This window comes from Eleutherodactylus coqui, chromosome 11 (genome assembly GCF_035609145.1).
Source record: "Eleutherodactylus coqui strain aEleCoq1 chromosome 11, aEleCoq1.hap1, whole genome shotgun sequence".
NCBI classification, from domain to species: Eukaryota; Metazoa; Chordata; class Amphibia; order Anura; family Eleutherodactylidae; genus Eleutherodactylus; species Eleutherodactylus coqui.
The window spans coordinates 135,435,991-135,457,976 of NC_089847.1; the positions used below are offsets into that span (position 1 = coordinate 135,435,991).

Genomic DNA, 21,986 nt, shown 5'->3' on the forward strand with positions numbered 1-21,986 from the left:
TATTCTTGTACATAGGGGGCAGTATTATAGTAGTTATATTCTTGTACATATGGGGCAATATTATAGTAGTTATATTCTTGTACATAGGGGGCAGTATTATAGTAGTTATATTCTTGTACATAGGGGGCAGTATTATAGTGGTTATATTCTTGTACATAGAGGGCAGTATTATAGTAGTTATATTCTTGTACACAGGGAGCAGTATTATAGTAGTTATATTCTTGTACATAGGGGGCAGTATTATAGTAGTTATATTCTTGTACATAGGAGCAGTATTATAGTAGTTATATTCTTGTACATAGGGGGCAGTATTATAGTAGTTATATTCTTGTACACAGGGGGCAGTATTATAGTAGTTATATTCTTGTACATAGGGGTAGTATTATATTAGTTATATTCCTGTACATAGGGGGCAGTATTATAGTAGTTTTATTCTTGTACATAGGGGGCAGTATTATAGTAGTTATATTTTTTTACATAGGGGGCAGTATTATAGTAGTTATATTCTTGTACACAGGGAGCAGTATTATAGTAGTTATATTCTTGTACATAGGGGCAGTATTATAGTAGTTATATTCTTGTACATATGGGGCAGTATTATAGTAGTTATATTCTTGTACATAGGGGGCAGTATTATGGTAGTCATTTTCTTGTACATGGGGGGCAGTATTATAGTAGTTATATTCTTGTACATAGGTGTAGTATTATACTAGTTATATTCTTGTACATAGGGGGCAGTACTATAGTAGTTATATTCTTCTACATAGGGGGCAGTATTATAGTAGTTTTATTCTTGTACACGGGGGGCAGTATTATAGTAGTTATATTCTTGTACATAGGGGTAGTATTATATTAGTTATATTCCTGTACATAGGGGGCAGTATTATAGTAGTTTTATTCTTGTACATAGGGGGCAGTATTATAATAGTTATATTCTTGTACATAGGGGGCAGTATTATAGTAGTTATATTCTTGTACACAGGGAGCAGTATTATCGTAGTTATATTCTTGTTCATATGGGGCAGTATTATAGTAGTTATATTCTTGTACATAGGGGCAGTATTATAGTAGTTATATTCTTGTACATAGGAGGCAATATTATAGTAGTTATATTCTTGTACAAAGGGGGCAGTATTATAGTAGTTATATTCTTTTACATAGGGGGCAGTATTATAGTAGTTATATTCTTGTACATAGGGGCAGTATTTTAGTAGTCATATTCTTGTACATATGGGGCAGTATTATAGTAGTTATATTCTTGTACATAGGGGGCAGTATTATGGTAGTCATATTCTTGTACATAGGGGGCAGTATTAAAGTAGTTATATTCTTGTACATAGGGGGCAGTATTATGGTAGTTATATTCTTGTACATAGGGGGCAGTATTATAGTAGTTATATTCTTGTATATAGGGGGCAGTATTATAGTAGTTATATTCTGGTACATAGGGGCAGTATTATAGTAGTTATATTCTTGTACCTAGGGGGCAGTATTATAGTAGTTATATTCTTGTACATAGGAGGTAGTATTATAGTAATTATATTCTTGTACCTAGGGGGCAGTATTATAGTAGTTATATTCTTGTACATAGGAGGCAGTATTATAGTAGTTATATGTTTGTACATAGGAGGCAGTATTATAGTAGTTATATTCTTGTATATAGGAGGCAGTATTATGGTCGTTATATTCTTGTACATAGGGGGCAGTATTATGGTAGTTATATTCTTGTACATAGGGGTAGTATTATAGTAGTTATATTCTTGTACATAGGGGGCAGTATTATAGTAGTTATATTCTTGTACATAGGAGGCAGTATTATAGTCGTTATATTCTTGTACATAGGGGGCAGTTTTATAGTCGTTATATTCTTGTACATATGGGGCAGTATTATAGTAGTTATATTCTTGTACATAGGGGGCAGTATTATAGTAGTTATATTCTTGTACATAGAGGGCAGTATTATAGTAGTTATATTCTTGTACATAGAGGGCAGTATTATAGTAGTTATATTCTTGTACATAGGGGGCAGTATTATAGTAGTTATATTCTTGTACATAGGGGGCAGTATTATAGTAGTTATATTCTTGTACATAGAGGGCAGTATTATAGTAGTTATATTCTTGTACATAGGGGGCAGTATTATAGTAGTTATATTCTTGTACATACAGAGCAGTATTATATTAGTTATATTCTTGTACATAGGAGGCAGTATTATAGTAGTTATAGTCTTGTATATATGGGGCAGTACTATAGTCGTTATATTCTTGTACATAGGAGGCTGTATTATAGTAATTATAATCTTGTACATATGGGGCAGTATTATAGTAGTTATATTCTTGTACATAGGGGGCACTATTATAGTAGTTATATGCTTGTACATAGGGGGCAGTATTATAGTAGTTATATTCTTGTACATAGGAGGCAGTATTATAGTAGTTATATTCTTGTACATAGGGAGCAGTATTATAGTAGTTATATTCTTCTGCGTAGCGGGCAGTATTATAGTACTTATAGTCTTGTACATATGGGGCAATATTATAGTAGTTATATTCTTGTACATAGAGGGCAGTATTATAGTAGTTATATTCTTGTACATATGGGGCAATATTATAGTAGTTATATTCTTGTACATAGGGGGCAGTATTATAGTAGTTATATTCTTGTACATAGGGGGCAGTATTATAGTGGTTATATTCTTGTACATAGAGGGCAGTATTATAGTAGTTATATTCTTGTACACAGGGAGCAGTATTATAGTAGTTATATTCTTGTACATAGGGGGCAGTATTATAGTAGTTATATTCTTGTACATAGGGGGCAGTATTATAGTAGTTATATTCTTGTACATAGGAGCAGTATTATAGTAGTTATATTCTTGTACATAGGGGGCAGTATTATAGTAGTTATATTCTTGTACACAGGGGGCAGTATTATAGTAGTTATATTCTAGTACATAGGGGTAGTATTATATTAGTTATATTCCTGTACATAGGGGGCAGTATTATAGTAGTTTTACTCTTGTACATAGGGGGCAGTATTATAGTAGTTATATTTTTGTACATAGGGGGCAGTATTATAGTAGTTATATTCTTGTACACAGGGAGCAGTATTATAGTAGTTATATTCTTGTACATAGGGGCAGTATTATAGTAGTTATATTCTTGTACATATGGGGCAGTATTATAGTAGTTATATTCTTGTACATAGGGGGCAGTATTATGGTAGTCATTTTCTTGTACATGGGGGGCAGTATTATAGTAGTTATATTCTTGTACATAGGTGTAGTATTATACTAGTTATATTCTTGTACATAGGGGGCAGTACTATAGTAGTTATATTCTTCTACATAGGGGGCAGTATTATAGTAGTTTTATTCTTGTACACAGGGGGCAGTATTATAGTAGTTATATTCTTGTACATAGGGGTAGTATTATATTAGTTATATTCCTGTACATAGGGGGCAGTATTATAGTAGTTTTATTCTTGTACATAGGGGGCAGTATTATAATAGTTATATTCTTGTACATAGGGGGCAGTATTATAGTAGTTATATTCTTGTACACAGGGAGCAGTATTATAGTAGTTATATTCTTGTTCATATGGGGCAGTATTATCTTAGTTATATTCTTGTACATAGGGGCAGTATTATAGTAGTTATATTCTTGTACATAGGAGGCAATATTATAGTAGTTATATTCTTGTACAAAGGGGGCAATATTATAGTAGTTATATTCTTGTACATAGGAGGCAGTATTATAGTAGTTATATTCTTGTACATAGGGGGCAGTATTATAGTAGTTATATTCTTTTACATAGGGGGCAGTATTATAGTAGTTATATTCTTGTACATAGGGGGCAGTATTATAGTAGTTATATTCTTGTACATATGGGGCAATATTATAGTAGTTATATTCTTGTACATAGGGGGCAGTATTATAGTAGTTATATTCTTGTACATAGGAGGCAGTATTTTAATAGTTATATTATTGTACATAAGAGTGTTACGGCAGCAGAAATGCAGTCCCAATCTCTCTTTTACGACCTGAAGGTTGTGGGTTCAATTCCCACATGGTTCAGGTAGCCGGCTCAAGGTAGACTTAGCCTTCCATCCTTCTAAGGTCGGTTAAATGTGTGCCCGCTTGCTGGGGGGCAAAGATGAATGGGGGAAAGTAATGGCAAACCACCCCGCAAAAATAGCCTGCCAAGAAAACGTCACGATGTGACGTCAGCCTAGTAGTCGGTTACGACTTGGTGTTTGCACCGGGGGATTTTACCTTTAGCTTTAGGGCTCCTACAATTGCGTTTTCTAAACACTGCATTAACGCTGCATTTTTTAATGCGATTGTCAATGGGACTTCCGAATGTTAAAAACACATGGCAAGTTTGTGCGTTGTGATTTTTGTGTGATGTGTTTTTTAATATTAGAAGGTCCTATTGACAATCACGTTTAAAAAACGCAGCTTTAAAAAAACACAACTGTGCGGGAAACCTTACATAGGGGACAGTATTGTAGTGCTTATGTTCTTGTAGATAGGGGGCATTATTGTCGTTATTGTCTTATATGTAGTAATTTCTGCTATTTTAGGAGAAAGCTCCTGCTGGTTTACAGAGCATATAATGGCCTATTAGTAATTTGTCACTCCGCAGCAATGTTTTCCTCACTATTGATGTTATTATCGGCAGGGACTGGATGTCCTCCACTATTATTCTATGTACATATCAGTATATTGTAGGGTCTGGCCATCCTGGAGTCGTACATTGGCATTATATTCGCACTTATCCCCTTCTGTACGCCGCCATGCTGCTGATACCTGGATGATGATCTCTGCACCCATCTGGGAGTCTCTTTATAAATAGCTGCAAACAGTTTGCATCTTGAATTGCTGCTATTTTAATTTTACGACCTTCACTTGTGTTAAAGACGGCGCCATTCTCTGTTTACTGCTCCCAAGAGGAATATTAAAACCATCATAACACATATGTGTTACCAGGCGAATGAAGGATCAGACGCCAAGAGACTCTACAGAAAGCTGATTTGCACAGATTAAACCTGCATTATGTGAAGACATTAACAGGAAGACGATCAGCGCAGTCGTGTCTTTAGTCGATTTTACAAAGTTTTACCAGTAGAGTCAGCAGTGTGTGATTATCGCCTGCGCCATCCTGGATTTACTTCCTAGCAGAGGCTTATAGAAGAAGTCATGGCTAGAAGTCAGGGTATTGGAGGATATATAGTCCTCAGGGCTAATAGGCCCTCGCCAACCAGCACAGCGATGGGACTGCACATTAGGGGATGGACTGCACTACCAGGCACAGCTACCCGTATGGATGAGCTCCCCGATTGCTCAATGAGGGGATTGTAGGAGTGCAATAAACCTTTCACAGTACTTATCGACAAGACTCCCAGAGACCCATTTAAAAGTCCGATTCATTGTAGAATGTCTGGGTGCCCTCCACCTATTAACCTTTTTATAAGCCACCAGTAGGGGGCAGGCAAGACATCAATGGTAATTAGCTAAGCCTATAGGAGTTTACGTATTACTCTTGGTATGCAGATTTCTAGTATACAAAAATTACAATTTTAGTATATGTGCTAAGCTTGCAACTCTGGGTATTTACATTGGGCCCTGATTCTTTTCCAAAAAGTGGGTGGGGCCTAGTTTCTACTTGTTGAATAATGAAAAATGTGAAAAAACCTACAGTGCACATAGCATGCTGCAATATTTTTTTTTGTTGCTCAGTTTGTGTTTTTTTTAATAGTAATAGTGCCCCTCAGTGACCGCCTCACAGTAATAGTGTCCCTCAGTGACCTCCTCACAGTAATAGTGCCCCTTAGTGACCTTCTCACAGTAATAGTGCCCCTCAGTGACCACCTCACAGTAATAGTGCCTGTCAGTGACCTCCTCACAGTAATAGTGCCCCTCAGTGGCCTCCTCACAGTAATAGTGCCCCTCAGTGACCACCTCACAGTAATAGTGCCTCTCAGTGACCTCCTCACAGTAATAGTGCCCCTCAGTGACCTCCTTACAGTAATAGTGCCCCTCAGTGACCTCCTCACAGTAATAGTGCCCCTTAGTGACCTTCTCACAGTAATAGTGCCCCTCAGTGACCACCTCACAGTAATAGTGCCCCTCAGTGACCTCCTCACAGTAATAGTGCCCCTCAGTGACCTCCTCACAGTAATAGTGCCCCTTAGTGACCCTCTCACAGTAATAGTGTCCCTCAGTGACCTCCTCACAGTAATAGTGCCCCTCAGTGATCTCCTAAAAGGAATCGTGCCTCTCAGTGACCTCCTCAAAGTAATAGTGTCCTTCAGTGACCTCCTCACAGTAATAGCGTCCCTCAGTGACCTCCTCACAGTAATAGTGTCCCTCAGTGACCTCCTCACAGCAATAGTGTCCCGCAGTGACCCCCTCACAGTAATAGTGCCCCTCAGTGACCTCCTCACAGTAATAGTGCCCCTCCATGACCCCCTCACAGTAATAGTGTCCCGCAGTGATCTCCTCACAGGAATCGTGTCCCTCAGTGACCCCCTCACAGTAATACTGCCCCTCAGTGACCCCCTCACAGTAATAGTGCCCCTCCATGACCCCCTCACAGTAATAGTGCCCCTCAGTGACCACCTCACAGGAATAGGGCCCTTCAGTTACCTCCTCACAGTAATAGGGCCCCTCAGTGACCTCCTCACAATAATAGTGTCCCTCGGTGACCTCATTACAGTATTAGTTCCCCCCCCAGTGACCCCCACACAGTAATAGTGCCCCTCAGTGACCCACTTACAGTAATCGTGTCCCTCAGTAACTCCCTCACAGTAATAGGGTTCCTCAGTGACCCCCTCACAGGAATAGTGTCTTACAGTGACCCCCTCACAGTAATCGTGCCCCTCAGTGATCCCCTTACAGTAATCGTGTCCTTCAGTGACCTAATCACAGTAATAGTGCGCCTCAGTGACCCCCTCACAGTAATAGTGCCCCTCAGTAACTCCCTCACAGTAATAGTGCCCCTCTATGACCCCCTCACAGTAATAGTGTCCCTTGATGACCCCCTCACAGTAATACTGCCCCTCAATGACCCCCTCACAGTAATAGTGCTCCTCTATGACCCCCTCACAGTAATAGGGTTCATCAGTGACCCCCTTACAGGAATAGTGCCCCTCAGTGATCCCCTCACAGTAATAATGCCCCTCAGTGACCCCCTCACAGTAATAGTGCCCCTCAGTGACTGCCTCACAGTAATAGTGTCCCTCAGTGACACTGCTCTCAGTAATAGAGCCCCCCGTGACCCTCTCACAGTAATAGTGCCCCTCAGTGACTCCTTCAAAGTAAAAGTGCCCCTCAGTGACCCCCTCACAGTTATAGGGCCCCTCAGTGACCTCCTCACAGTAATAGTGCCCCTCAGTGACCTCCTCACAGTAATAGTGCCCCTCAGTGACCCCCTCACAGTAATAGTGCCCCTCAGTGACCTCCTCACAGGAATAGTGTCGCTCAGTGACCTCCTCACAGGAATAGTGTCATTCAGGGACCTAATCACAGTAACAGTGTGCCTCAGTGACCGCATCACAGTAATAGTGTCCCTCAGTGACACTGCTCTCAGTAATAGCACCCCTTAGTGACTCCTTCAAAGTAATAGTGCCCCTCAGTGATCTCCGCACAGTCATAGTGCCCCTCAGTGGCCCTCTCACAGTAATAGTGCCCCTCTATGACCCCCTCACAGTAATAGTGCCCCTCAGCGACCTCCTCACAGGAATAGTGTCCCTCAGTGATCTCCTCACAGGAATAGTGTCTCTCAGTGACCTCCTCACAGTAATAGTGCTCCTCAGTGACCTCCACACAGTAATACTGCCCCTCAGTGACCCCCTTACAGTAATAGTGCCCCTCAGTGACCTTCTCATAGTAATAGTGCCCCTCAGTGACCTCCTCACAGTAATAGTGCCCCTCAGTGACCTCCTCACAGTAATAGTGCCCCTCAGTGACCTCCTCACAGTAATAGTGCCCCTCAGTGACCTCCTCACAGTAATAGTGCCCCTCTATGACCCCCTCACAGTAATAGGGTTCCTCAGTGACCCGCTCACAGTAATAGGGCCCCTCAGTGACCTCCTCACAATAATAGTGTCCCTCGGTGATCTCATCACAGTATTAGTGCCCCTCTATGACCCCCTCACAGTAATAGGGTTCCTCAGTGACTTCCTCACAGTAATAGGGCCCCTCAGTGACCTCTTTACAATAATAGTGTCCCTCAGTGACCTCATTACAGTAATCGTGTCCCTCAGTGACCCCCTCACAGTAATAGTGCCCCTCAGTGACCCTCTCACATTAATAGTGCCCCTCAGTGACCTCCTCACAGTAATAGTGCCCCTCAGTGACCCCCTCACAGTAATACTGCCTCTCTATGACCCCCTCACAGTAATAATGCCCCTTAGTGACCCCCCCTCACAGTAATAGTGCCCCTCAGTGACCTCCTCACAGAAATAGTGCCCCTCAGTGACCTCCTCACAGAAATAGTGCCCTTCTATGACCCTCTTACTGTTTAGAAATTTCTGGGCAGTCCATAAAAATGGGAACTTTTTTCCAGTGTTTGTGAAAACAAATAGATGCGTTTGTGATTTTTTTGAGTCAGGCGATTGGAGCAGATTATTATAGTTATCAGCATTTTACAGTTCAGAGTTCCTATCAGTATCTGACATATGAAATGTATCAATTCTTTATCATTCAGTATGGTTTCCAGCGTGTCCCTAAGAAATGCTTGGCAACCCTGCTCCATTCACTGCAGGACGCGTCTGCTGTCCCCCAGAATCTGGGACTGCCCCACTGAATCCAGGGCGGATCGGGGGCATGGATGATCGGATGTGGCTAAAAGAATTATGAGCGCCTCTAGGACTTCATGCAGAGTTGTTGGGTAAAGTGACTGGATGAAGCTTCACGGAACACAGAAAAGTGTCAGATTACACGGAAGATGCCGCGGTCCATCAGCTCACGTACACCGATAGTGCAGCATGTCGGCTGTGATGGGATGCTGTTCAGATTTGTATAGTAATCCCATAACACAACTGAAGAGGCCACATGGCAAGAAGTGTTATCATGAGGACGCGGGCGGGAGAGCTCTGCACTCGGATATAATGATCTGTTTTTAATCTGGGATCAGATTATCAGATATTCCCGATTATCAGACACTTGTGTCCTGCAGAGAAATGTTACTGTATGTTGTGATCTCCCGGGTCAGAAAGTAACCTGTCCTCATTACGAGGGATGTATTGTTCTGTTGCATTCTCTCACCTGGCCATGTGATGGCGCTGTTGCCCTTTCCCATCTTTGCAGCTACAGGTCCGCTCTGCCACAGGGACTTTCCTGTCAGTCTTTTCTCTCGTTTCACGTGGAATTTATTTTTTGCACCCTTGCCATTTTCTGCACACCCCGCACACTCCAATCTGGTAACACATTCAGACCAAGCACTCCCCCCTCTAATAGTATCCTCACACGCTCGCCTCCAGGACCTCTCCAGAGCAGCACTGGTACTCTAGAACGCTCTACCCCAAAGCTTCCTGGCAAACCCTGATGCACGGGACTTCAGACATGCCTTAAAAATGCACCTCTTCAAAGAAGCTTATCAAATCTGAACTACCCCCCCCCCTCCTCCCACTGCCCGCCTGGAGTATGCTCTACCTACGGCACCCCACATTCTCCACTTTGCCGCCTTATACATCTCCTGCCTCCATACCTCCTGCATCGCCTCCTCTTTGTAGTGTGGGAGTTTGTTGGTGCAGCCCCCCCCCCCCCGTGTGTTTCCTAATAGCTGAACGCTACATATAAGGGTTGTATCGCCTGAGCTCCCCGTGCTCTGAAAGCGCTGCTGAATAAATTGGCGCTACACAAATAAAGATTATTATTGGCGTTACCGTCATCCTGTGCGCGGGGCTCCTGCGGGTCTGTAGCAGACTCGGTTACAGGGTCAGTACATTTTGGGTCTAACAAGAACCTTTGTGCTTCTCTCTTCAGGTCTGCAGCGATTCTGCGAGGACATTGAGATGATGATCGGATTTCAGCCCAATCGCTTCTGGAAGATTTGTTGGGCCTTCGTCACGCCGACTATTCTGACCGTAAGGAGATGGCATGGTACCTGGCCGGGGGATTGTGGCTCCAGTACAGGCAGCACCCACAACACAGCACATACCACTCATCATATCCAGCACACATACAGAACATATACTGCACACGTACAGCATCCATACCGTACACATATAATATATATATATACACAGTACACAAATACTGAACACATATAGCATATATACAGTACACATTACAGTATCCATACCATACACATATAGGATTACACATACAGCATCCATACACTACATATTACAGTACACATACAAACACATGATCTCAGTATTGTATCTGCATCAGTTATTATCTGATAGGTGACTATACAGCACACAAATATGGATACAGGATTACTATCTTTTCTTCTCTCCACCAAGAGCCATAGAAATAGAAAGTCCAGATTGCCGCAGCACAAGACGTGGATCCTCGGCTCTCTTGTGCGCCAGTAAAGCGAGATGGAAATCAGTATATGACTATAGCTAGATGATGATTACGGCGTACAGTGCCAGGCAGGGATGGCAGGAGAGGATGGGCAGTAGTGGAGGGTGGATTCTCTCTCACATGTACAACAAGCTATTTAACAGCTGCAAAGGCAACATGTCATTCCTGTTTTGACCACAAGATGGCACCCAAATACCTTGCCACTTCTTTTCCATTCATGAATGAGGTTTTCCAGCCAGAAGACCCTCCAGGACAGCTGATTGTGCAGTCATAGTGCAAACCTAGAGAGCAGGAGAAACCACTTACTGCTCCCCCTGAGCCATGGACCACAATGCACATAGTGCAGCAAAGTGATCCTCCTGGGCCCTGAGCTAGAAACAGCTAGACCTGGGTTCTCCACCGCCCTGCATATAGGATGGATGGATAAGATTGGCTCCATTAAGTGTCATTGCTCTATGGACTAGTTCTCTGCCTTACTTTTCATGGCACACTACTGCTATGTATATTGGTGGCCCATGGAGCTCCCAAGTGTCGGGGGTCCTGTTGAGATGGCTACCACTGAAATACATATGGCTGTACCATTGTGGTGCATATAAATAGTGAACTATCAGTCATAGCAGTCAGCCCAGCTCTAAAATTACTATTAGTAACCAGCATCTCTCACTTTTACTGCAGATGTTTAGTATGGGTGTAATTCCTACTTTCTGACACAGGGAGGCAGCAGAGAAATAAATGAAATATATCCTGTATATACTGTATACCTCCCTTGAACAACCCTGCAGTGTATACAACAAGGGTGCACATGATGTTACCCACAATGCCATTCTGTATGGCCCAAATCATCTGGACACAAATCTCTATGTGTGGCGGTGCACATGTAGTTTCCATATCAAGGAGAAGAGGAGTTGCACATAGCAGGGCGACACTAATTGACAAGTACTAAGGGTGCCCTGTGTAGTCATGTCTGGTCTCTATATATTAGGACAAGTACTAAGGGTGCCCTGTGTAGTCATGTCTGGTCTATATATATTAGGACAAGTACTAAGGGTGTCCTGTGTAGTCATGTCTGGTCTATATATTAGGACAAGTACTAAGGGTGCCCTGTGTAGTCATGTCTGGTCTATATATTAGGACAAGTACTAAGGGTGTCCTGTGTAGCCATGTCTGGTCTCCTATATATTAGGACAAGTACTAAGGGTGCCCTGTGTAGTCATGTCTGGTCCCCTATATATTAAGACTAGTACTAAGGGTGCACTGTGTAGTCATGTCTGGTCTCTATATATTAGGACAAGTACTAAGGGTGTCCTGTGTAGTCATGTCTGGTCTATATATTAGGACAAGTACTAAGGGTGCCCTGTGTAGTCATGTCTGGTCCCTATATATTAGGACAAGTACTAAGGGTGTCCTGTGTAGTCATGTCTGGCCCCTATATATTAGGACAAGTACTAAGGGTGCCCTGTGTAGTCATGTCTGGGTGCCCTAAATATTAGGACAAGTAATAAGGGTGCCCTGTGTAGTCATGTCTGGTCCCCTATATATTAGGACAAGTACTAAGGGTGTCCTGTGTAGCCATGTCTGGTCTATATATTAGGACAAGTACTAAGGGTGCCCTGTGTAGTCATGTCTGGGTCTATATATTAGGACAAGTACTAAGGGTGCCCTGTGTAGTCATGTCTGGTCCCTATATATTAGGACAAGTACGAAGGATGCCCTGTGTAGTCATGTCTGGTCCCCTATATATTAGGACAAGTACTAAGGGTGCCCTGTGTAGTCATGTCTGGTCCCCTATATATTAGGACAAGTACTAAGGGTGCCCTGTGTAGTCATGTCTGGTCTATATATTAGGACAAGTACTAAGGGTGCCCTGTGTAGTCATGTCTGGTCCCTATATATTAGGACAAGTACTAAGGGTGCCCTGTGTAGTCATGTCTGCTCCCTATATATTAGGACAAGTACTAAGGGTGCCCTGTGTAGTCATGTCTGCTCCCTATATATTAGGACAAGTACTAAGGGTGCCCTGTGTAGTCATATCTAGTCCCTATATATTAGGACAAGTACTAAGGGTGTCCTGTGTAGTCATGTCAGGTCCCCTATATATTAGGACAAGTACTAAGGGTGCCCTGTGTAGTCATGTCTGGTCTATATATTAGGACAAGTACTAAGGGTGCCCTGTGTAGTCATGTCTGACCTATATATTAGGACAAGTACTAAGGGTGCCCTGTGTAGTCATGTCTGGTCCCCTTTATATTAGGACAAGTACTAAGGGTGCCCTGTGTAGTCATGTCTGGTCTATATATTAGGACAAGTACTAAGGGTGTCCTGTGTAGTCATGTCTGTGTCTCCTATATATTAGGACAAGTACTAAGGGTGCCCTGTGTAGTCATGTCTGGTCCCTATATATTAGGACAAGTACTAAGGGTGTCCTGTGTAGTCATGTCTGGTCTATATATTAGGACAAGTACTAAGGGTGCCCTGTGTAGTCATGTCTGGTCCCTATATATTAGGCCAAGTACTAAGGGTGTCCTGTGTAGTCATGTCTGCTCTATATATTAGGACGAGTACTAAGGGTGTCCTGTGTAGTCATGTCCGGGTCCCCTATATATTAGGACAAGTACTAAGGGTGTCCTGTGTAGTCATGTCTGGTCTATATATTAGGACAAGTACTAAGGGTGCCCTGTGTAGTCATGTCTGGTCTATATATTAGGACAAGTACTAAGGGTGCCCTGTGTAGTCATGTCTGGTCCCTATATATTAGGACAAGTACTAAGGGTGCCCTGTGTAGTCATGTCTGGTCCCTATATATTAGGACAAGTACTAAGGGTGTCCTGTGTACTCATGTCAGGTCTCCTATATATTAGGACAAGTACTAAGGGTGCCCTGTGTAGTCATGTCTGGTCTATATATTAGGACAAGTACTAAGGGTGTCCTGTGTAGCCATGTCTGGGTCTATATATATTAGAACAAGTACTAAGGGTGTCCTGTGTAGTCATGTCTGGTCCCTATATATTAGGACAAGTACTAAGGGTGTCCTGTGTAGTCATGTCTGGTCTATATATTAGGACAAGTACTAAGGGTGTCCTGTGTAGTCATGTCTGGGTCTATATATATTAGAACAAGTACTAAGGGTGTCCTGTGTAGTCATGTCTGGTCCCTATATATTAGGACAAGTACTAAGGGTGTCCTGTGTAGTCATGTCTGGTCCCTATATATTAGGACAAGTACTAAGGGTGTCCTGTGTAGTCATGTCAGGTCTCCTATATATTAGGACAAGTACTAAGGGTGTCCTGTGTAGTCATGTCTGGGTCTATATATATTAGAACAAGTACTAAGGGTGTCCTGTGTAGTCATGTCTGGTCCCTATATATTAGGACAAGTACTAAGGGTGTCCTGTGTAGTCATGTCTGGTCCCTATATATTAGGACAAGTACTAAGGGTGCCCTGTGTAGTCATGTCTGGTCCCTATATATTAGGACAAGTACTAAGGGTGTCCTGTGTAGTCATGTCTGGTCTATATATTAGGACAAGTACTAAGGGTGTCCTGTGTAGTCATGTCTGGGTCTATATATATTAGGACAAGTACTAAGGGTGTCCTGTGTAGCCATGTCTGGTCCCTATATATTAGGACAAGTACTAAGGGTGCCCTGTGTAGTCATGTCTGGTCTGTATATTAGGACAAGTACTAAGGGTGCCCTGTGTAGTCATGTCTGGGGCCCTATATATTAGGACAAGTACTAAGGGTGCCCTGTGTAGTCATTTCTGGTCCCTATATATTAGGACAAGTACTAAGGGTGTCCTGTGTAGTCCTGTCTGGTCCCATATATATTAGGACAAGTACTAAGGGTGCCCTGTGTAGTCATGTCTGGTCTATATATTAGGACAAGTACTAAGGGTGCCCTGTGTAGTCCTGTCTGGTCCCTATATATTAGGACAAGTACTAAGGGTGCCCTGTGTAGTCATGTCTGGTCTGTATATTAGGACAAGTACTAAGGGTGCCCTGTGTAGTCATGTCTGGGGCCCTATATATTAGGACAAGTACTAAGGGTGCCCTGTGTAGTCATTTCTGGTCCCTATATATTAGGACAAGTACTAAGGGTGTCCTGTGTAGTCCTGTCTGGTCCCATATATATTAGGACAAGTACTAAGGGTGCCCTGTGTAGTCATGTCTGGTCTATATATTAGGACAAGTACTAAGGGTGCCCTGTGTAGTCCTGTCTGGTCCCTATATATTAGGACAAGTACTAAGGGTGTCCTGTGTAGTCATGTCTGGTCTATATATTAGGACAAGTACTCAGGGTGTCCTGTGTAGTCATGTCAGGTCTCCTATATATTAGGACAAGTACTAAGGGTGTCCTGTGTAGTCCTGTCAGGTCTCCTATATATTAGGACAAGTACTAAGGGTGTCCTGTGTAGTCATGTCAGGTCTCCTATATATTAGGACAAGTACTAAGGGTGCCCTGTGTAGTCATGTCTGGTCCCTATATATTAGGACAAGTACTAAGGGTGTCCTGTGTACTCATGTCAGGTCTCCTATATATTAGGACAAGTACTAAGGGTGCCCTGTGTAGTTATGTCTGGTCTATATATATTAGGACAAGTACTAAGGGTGCCCTGTGTACTCATGTCAGGTCTCCTATATATTAGGACAAGTACTAAGGGTGCCCTGTGTAGTCATGTCTGGTCTATATATTAGGACAAGTACTAAGGGTGTCCTGTGTAGTCATGTCTGGGTCTATATATATTAGGACAAGTACTAAGGGTGTCCTGTGTAGTCATGTCTGGTCCCTATATATTAGGACAAGTACTAAGGGTGTCCTGTGTAGTCATGTCTGGTCCCTATATATTAGGACAAGTACTAAGGGTGTCCTGTGTAGTCATGTCTGGTCCCCTATATATTAGGACAAGTACTAAGGGTGCCCTGTGTAGTCATGTCTGGTCTATATATTAGGACAAGTACTAAGGCTGTCCTGTGTAGTCATGTCTGGTCTATATATTAGGACAAGTACTAAGGCTGTCCTGTGTAGTCATGTCTGGTCTATATATTAGGACAAGTACTAAGGGTGTCCTGTGTAGTCATGTCTGGTCCCTATATATTAGGACAAGTACTAAGGGTGCCCTGTGTAGTCATGTCTGGTCCCTATATATTAGGACAAGTACTAAGGGTGCCCTGTGTACTCATGTCTGGTCCCCTATATATTAGGACAAGTACTAAGGGTGTCCTGTGTAGTCATGTCTGGTCTATATATTAGGACAAGTACTAAGGGTGCCCTGTGTAGTCATGTCTGGGTCCCTATATATTAGGACAATTACTAAGGGTGTCCTGTGTAGTCATGTCTGGTCCCTATATATTAGGACAAGTACTAAGGGTGCCCTGTGTAGTCATGTCTGGTCCCTATATATTAGGACAAGTACTAAGGGTGCCCTGTGTAGTCATGTCTGGTCTATATATTAGGACAAGCACTAAGGGTGTCCTGTGTAGTCATGTCTGGTCCCCCATATATTAGGACAAGTACTAAGGGTGCCCTGTGTAGCCATGTCTGGGTCCCCTCTATACTAGGACAAGTACTAAGGGTGTCCTGTGTAGTCATGTCTGGTCCCTATATATTAGGACAAGTACTAAGGGTGTCCTGTGTAGTCATGTCTGGTCCCTATATATTAGGACAAGTACTAAGGGTGTCCTGTGTACTCATGTCTGGTTCCTATATATTAGGACAAGTACTAAGGGTGTCCTGTGTAGTCATGTCTGGTCTATATATTAGGACAAGTACTAAGGGTGCCCTGTGTAGTCATGTCTGGTCTATATATTAGGACAAGTACTAAGGGTGCCCTGTGTAGTCATGTCTGGTCTATATATTAGGACAAGTACTAAGGGTGCCCTGTGTACTCATGTCTGGTCCCCTATATATTAGGACAAGTACTAAGGGTGTCCTGTGTAATCATGTCTGGTCCCCTATATATTAGGACAAGTACTAAGGGTGTCCTGTGTAGTCATGTCTGGTCCCTATATATTAGGACAAGTACTAAGGGTGCCCTGTGTAGTCATGTCTGGTCTATATATTAGGACAAGTACTAAGGGTGCCCTGTGTACTCATGTCTGGTCCCCTATATATTAGGACAAGTACTAAGGGTGTCCTGTGTAGACATGTCTGGTCTATATATTAGGACAAGTACTAAGGGTGCCCTGTGTAGTCATGTCTAGTCCCTATATATTAGGACAAGCACTAAGGGTGTCCTGTGTAGTCATATCTGGTCCCTATATATTAGGACAAGTACTAAGGGTGCCCTGTGTAGCCATGTCTGGTCTATATATTAGGACAAGTACTAAGGGTGTCCTGTGTAGTCATGTCTGGTCCCTATATATTAGGACAAGTACTAAGGGTGCCCTGTGTAGCCATGTCTGGTCTATATATTAGGACAAGTACTAAGGGTGCCCTGTGTAGTCATGTCTGGTCCCTATATATTAGGACAAGTACTAAGGGTGCCCTGTGTAGCCATGTCTGGTCTATATATTAGGACAAGTACTAAGGGTGTCCTGTGTAGCCATGTCTGGTCCCTATATATGAGGACAAGTACTAAGGGTGTCCTGTGTAGTCATGTCTGAGTCTCCTATATATTCGGACAAGTACTAAGGGTGCCCTGTGTAGTCATGTCTGGTCTATATATTAGGACAAGTACTAAGGGTGCCCTGTGTAGTCATGTCTGGTCCCTATATATTAGGACAAGTACTAAGGGTGCCCTGTGTAGTCATGTCTGGTCCCCTATATATTAGGACAAGTACTAAGGGTGTCCTGTGTAGTCATGTCTGGTCTCCTATATATTAGGACAAGTACTAAGGGTGCCCTGTGTAGTCATGTCTGGTCTATATATTAGGACTAGTACTAAGGGTGCCCTGTGTAGCCATGTCTGGTCTATATATTAGGACAAGTACTAAGGGTGCCCTGTGTAGTCATGTCTGGTCTATATATTAGGACAAGTACTAAGGGTGTCCTGTGTAGTCATGTCTGGTCTATATATTAGGACAAGTACTAAGGGTGCCCTGTGTAGTCATGTCTGGTCTATATATTAGGACAAGTACTAAGGGTGCCCTGTGTAGCCATGTCTGGTCCCTATATATGAGGACAAGTACTAAGGGTGCCCTGTGTAGTCATGTCTGGTCTATATATTAGGACAAGTACTAAGGGTGCCCTGTGTAGTCATGTCTGGTCTATATATTAGGACAAGTACTAAGGGTGCCCTGTGTAGTCATGTCTGGTCCCTATATATGAGGACAAGTACTAAGGGTGCCCTGTGTAGTCATGTCTGGTCTATATATTAGGACAAGTACTAAGGGTGCCCTGTGTAGTCATGTCTGGTCTATATATTAGGACAAGTACTAAGGGTGTCCTGTGTAGTCATGTCTGGTCCCTATATATTAGGACAAGTACTAAGGGTGTCCTGTGTACTCATGTCTGGTTCCTATATATTAGGACAAGTACTAAGGGTGCCCTGTGTAGTCATGTCTGGTCCCCTATATATTAGGACAAGTACTAAGGGTGCCCTGTGTAGTCATGTCTGGTCTATATATTAGGACAAGTACTAAGGGTGCCCTGTGTAGTCATGTCTGGTCCCTATATATTAGGACAAGTACTAAGGGTGCCCTGTGTACTCATGTCTGGTCCCCTATATATTAGGACAAGTACTAAGGGTGTCCTGTGTAGTCATGTCTGGTCCCTATATATTAGGACAAGTACTAAGGGTGCCCTGTGTAGTCATGTCTGGTCTATATATTAGGACAAGTACTAAGGGTGTCCTGTGTAGTCATGTCTGGTCTATATATTAGGACAAGTACTAAGGGTGCCCTGTGTAGTCATGTCTGGGTCCCTATATATTAGGACAAGTACTAAGGGTGCCCTGTGTAGTCATGTCTGGTCTATATATTAGGACAAGTACTAAGGGTGTCCTGTGTAGTCATGTCTGGTCTATATATTAGGACAAGTACTAAGGGTGCCCTGTGTAGTCATGTCTGGTCTATATATTAGGACAAGTACTAAGGGTGCCCTGTGTAGCCATGTCTGGTCCCTATATATGAGGACAAGTACTAAGGGTGCCCTGTGTAGTCATGTCTGGTCTATATATTAGGACAAGTACTAAGGGTGCCCTGTGTAGTCATGTCTGGTCTATATATTAGGACAAGTACTAAGGGTGCCCTGTGTAGTCATGTCTGGTCCCTATATATGAGGACAAGTACTAAGGGTGCCCTGTGTAGTCATGTCTGGTCTATATATTAGGACAAGTACTAAGGGTGCCCTGTGTAGTCATGTCTGGTCTATATATTAGGACAAGTACTAAGGGTGTCCTGTGTAGTCATGTCTGGTCCCTATATATTAGGACAAGTACTAAGGGTGTCCTGTGTACTCATGTCTGGTTCCTATATATTAGGACAAGTACTAAGGGTGCCCTGTGTAGTCATGTCTGGTCCCCTATATATTAGGACAAGTACTAAGGGTGCCCTGTGTAGTCATGTCTGGTCTATATATTAGGACAAGTACTAAGGGTGCCCTGTGTAGTCATGTCTGGTCCCTATATATTAGGACAAGTACTAAGGGTGCCCTGTGTACTCATGTCTGGTCCCCTATATATTAGGACAAGTACTAAGGGTGTCCTGTGTAGTCATGTCTGGTCCCTATATATTAGGACAAGTACTAAGGGTGCCCTGTGTAGTCATGTCTGGTCTATATATTAGGACAAGTACTAAGGGTGTCCTGTGTAGTCATGTCTGGTCTATATATTAGGACAAGTACTAAGGGTGCCCTGTGTAGTCATGTCTGGGTCCCTATATATTAGGACAAGTACTAAGGGTGCCCTGTGTAGTCATGTCTGGTCTATATATTAGGACAAGTACTAAGGGTGTCCTGTGTAGTCATGTCTGGTCTATATATATTAGGACAAGTACTAAGGGTGCCCTGTGTAGTTATGTCTGGTCCCTATATATTAGGACAAGTACTAAGGGTGTCCTGTGTAGTCATGTCTGGTCTATATATTAGGACAAGTACTAAGGGTGTCCTGTGTAGTCATGTCTGGTCCCCTATATATTAGGACAAGTACTAAGGGCGTCCTGTGTAGTCATGTCTGGTCTATATATTAGGACAAGTACTAAGGGTGTCCTGTGTAGTCATGTCTGGTCTATATATTAGGACAAGTACTAAGGGTGCCCTGTGTAGTCATGTCTGGTCTATATATTAGGACAAGTACTAAGGGTGTCCTGTGTAGTCATGTCTGGTCTATATATTAGGACAAGTACTAAGGGTGCCCTATGTAGTCATGTCTGGTCTATATATTAGGACAAGTACTAAGGGTGTCCTGTGTAGTCATGTCTGGTCCCCTATATATTAGGACAAGTACTAAGGGTGCCCTGTGTAGTCATGTCTGGTCCCCTATATATTAGGACAAGTACTAAGGGTGCCCTGTGTAGTCATGTCTGGTCCCTATATATTAGGACAAGTACTAAGGGTGCCCTGTGTAGTCATGTCTGGTCCCTATATATTAGGACAAGTACTAAGGGTGCCCTGTGTAGTCATGTCTGGTCCCTATATATTAGGACAAGTACTAAGGGTGCCCTGTGTAGTCATGTCTGGGTCCCCTATATATTAGGACAAGTACTAAGGGTGCCCTGTGTAGTCATGTCTGGTCCCTATATATTAGGACAAGTACTAAGGGTGCCCTGTGTAGTCATGTCTGGTCCCTATATATTAGGACAACTACTAAGGGTGCCCTGTGTAGTCATGTCTGGGTCCCCTATATATTAGGACAAGTACTAAAGACCCAGGAGCCTTATGGGTCCCCTCAGACTCCTGGGCCCGGCTGCAACCGCTTCCCCTATAGTTACGCCCCTGCAATGTAAAGAGTGTATTCTTGTGCCAAAACTGCTGTGCCAAGCTTCTGAGTCTTTGACCCTATGACAACTCTTCTGGAGCGCCAGCTGTGGCAGCTCAGTGTTCTTACAGCTACTGGGGATTTATCAGCAGGGGAATCCTTGATGTCATTTTTCTGGCAGCTTTTTACCCTTTTTCACCTAAAGTGTAACAAGTGGATTAAATGTTGCAGGATGCTGATACATTCGTTTGTTCTTAAGTCTGTCTAGAGATGCGCTGTCAGTGTCACTTTGTAGCCCCCCTGCTCGCTACACTCACACCCTGACCCCCTCGCCCCCTCTCTTTAGACACCGAAAGTTGAGTGAGGTGGAACATCTGTTCTCTTCTGAGCAAATAAATAGTAAATTTGTCAAAAACTGATTTGCACAAAAAAAGCTGAAATTTACAGCAGAATTCTGGAGCATCACCAGTAATAAACGTGTCCCACTGTGTCTCTATGGTTACAGTGTGCTTTCAGGGGCAGGGAGTGTTGTCATGGGGACAAAGGGACAGAAGGCCAGGAAAGTTATTCTCAAATAATTTGAGTTTCAAGTTCTATCTCTGAGTCTGTATACAAAACATATAAAAGCTTAAAGACCACAGCGTATACAGGCAGCACATATACACCATGGATACAGCACATATACAGCATGGATACAGCACATATACAGCATGGATACAGCACATATACAGCATGGATACAGCACATATACACCATGGATACAGCACATATACATTATGTATACAGCACATATACACCATGGATACAGCACATATACATTATGTATACAGCACATATACACCATGGATACAGCACATATACACCATGGATACAGCACATATACATTATGTATACAGCACATATACACCATGGATACAGCACATATACAGCATGGATACAGCACATATACATTATGTATACAGCACATATACACCATGGATACAGCACATATACACCATGGATACAGCACATATACACCATGGATGCAGCACATATACATTATGTATACAGCACATATACACCATGGATACAGCACATATACACCATGGATACAGCACATATACACCATGGATACAGCACATATACATTATGTATACAGCACATATACACCATGGATACAGCACATATACACCATGGTTACAGCACATATACACCATGGATGCAGCACATATACATTATGTATACAGCACATATACACCATGGATACAGCACATATACACCATGGATACAGCACATATACAGCATGGATACAGCACATATACATTACGTATACAGCACATATACAGCATGGATACAGCACATATACACCATGGATACAGCACATATACATTATGTATACAGCACATATACACCATGGATACAGCACATATACATTATGTATACAGCACATATACACCATGTATACAGCACATATACACCATGGATACAGCACATATACATTATGTATACAGCACATATACACCATGGATTCAGCACATATACAGCATGGATACAGCACATATACATTATGTATACAGCACATATACACCATGAATACAGCACATATACATTATGTAT

General features: G+C 42.7%; 1 protein-coding gene across 1 annotated transcript in view; it reads left to right on the top strand.

Annotated features, from left to right (window-relative positions):
* The window catches only part of SLC6A5 (solute carrier family 6 member 5), a 108,577-nt gene that overhangs the window by 82,438 nt on the left and 4,153 nt on the right, over positions 1–21,986 (top strand). The window contains exon 14 of the mRNA XM_066582521.1: positions 9,993–10,093. Within this exon, the coding sequence (XP_066438618.1) occupies positions 9,993–10,093 (101 nt within the window). The remainder of the gene's footprint in view (positions 1–9,992; positions 10,094–21,986) is intronic.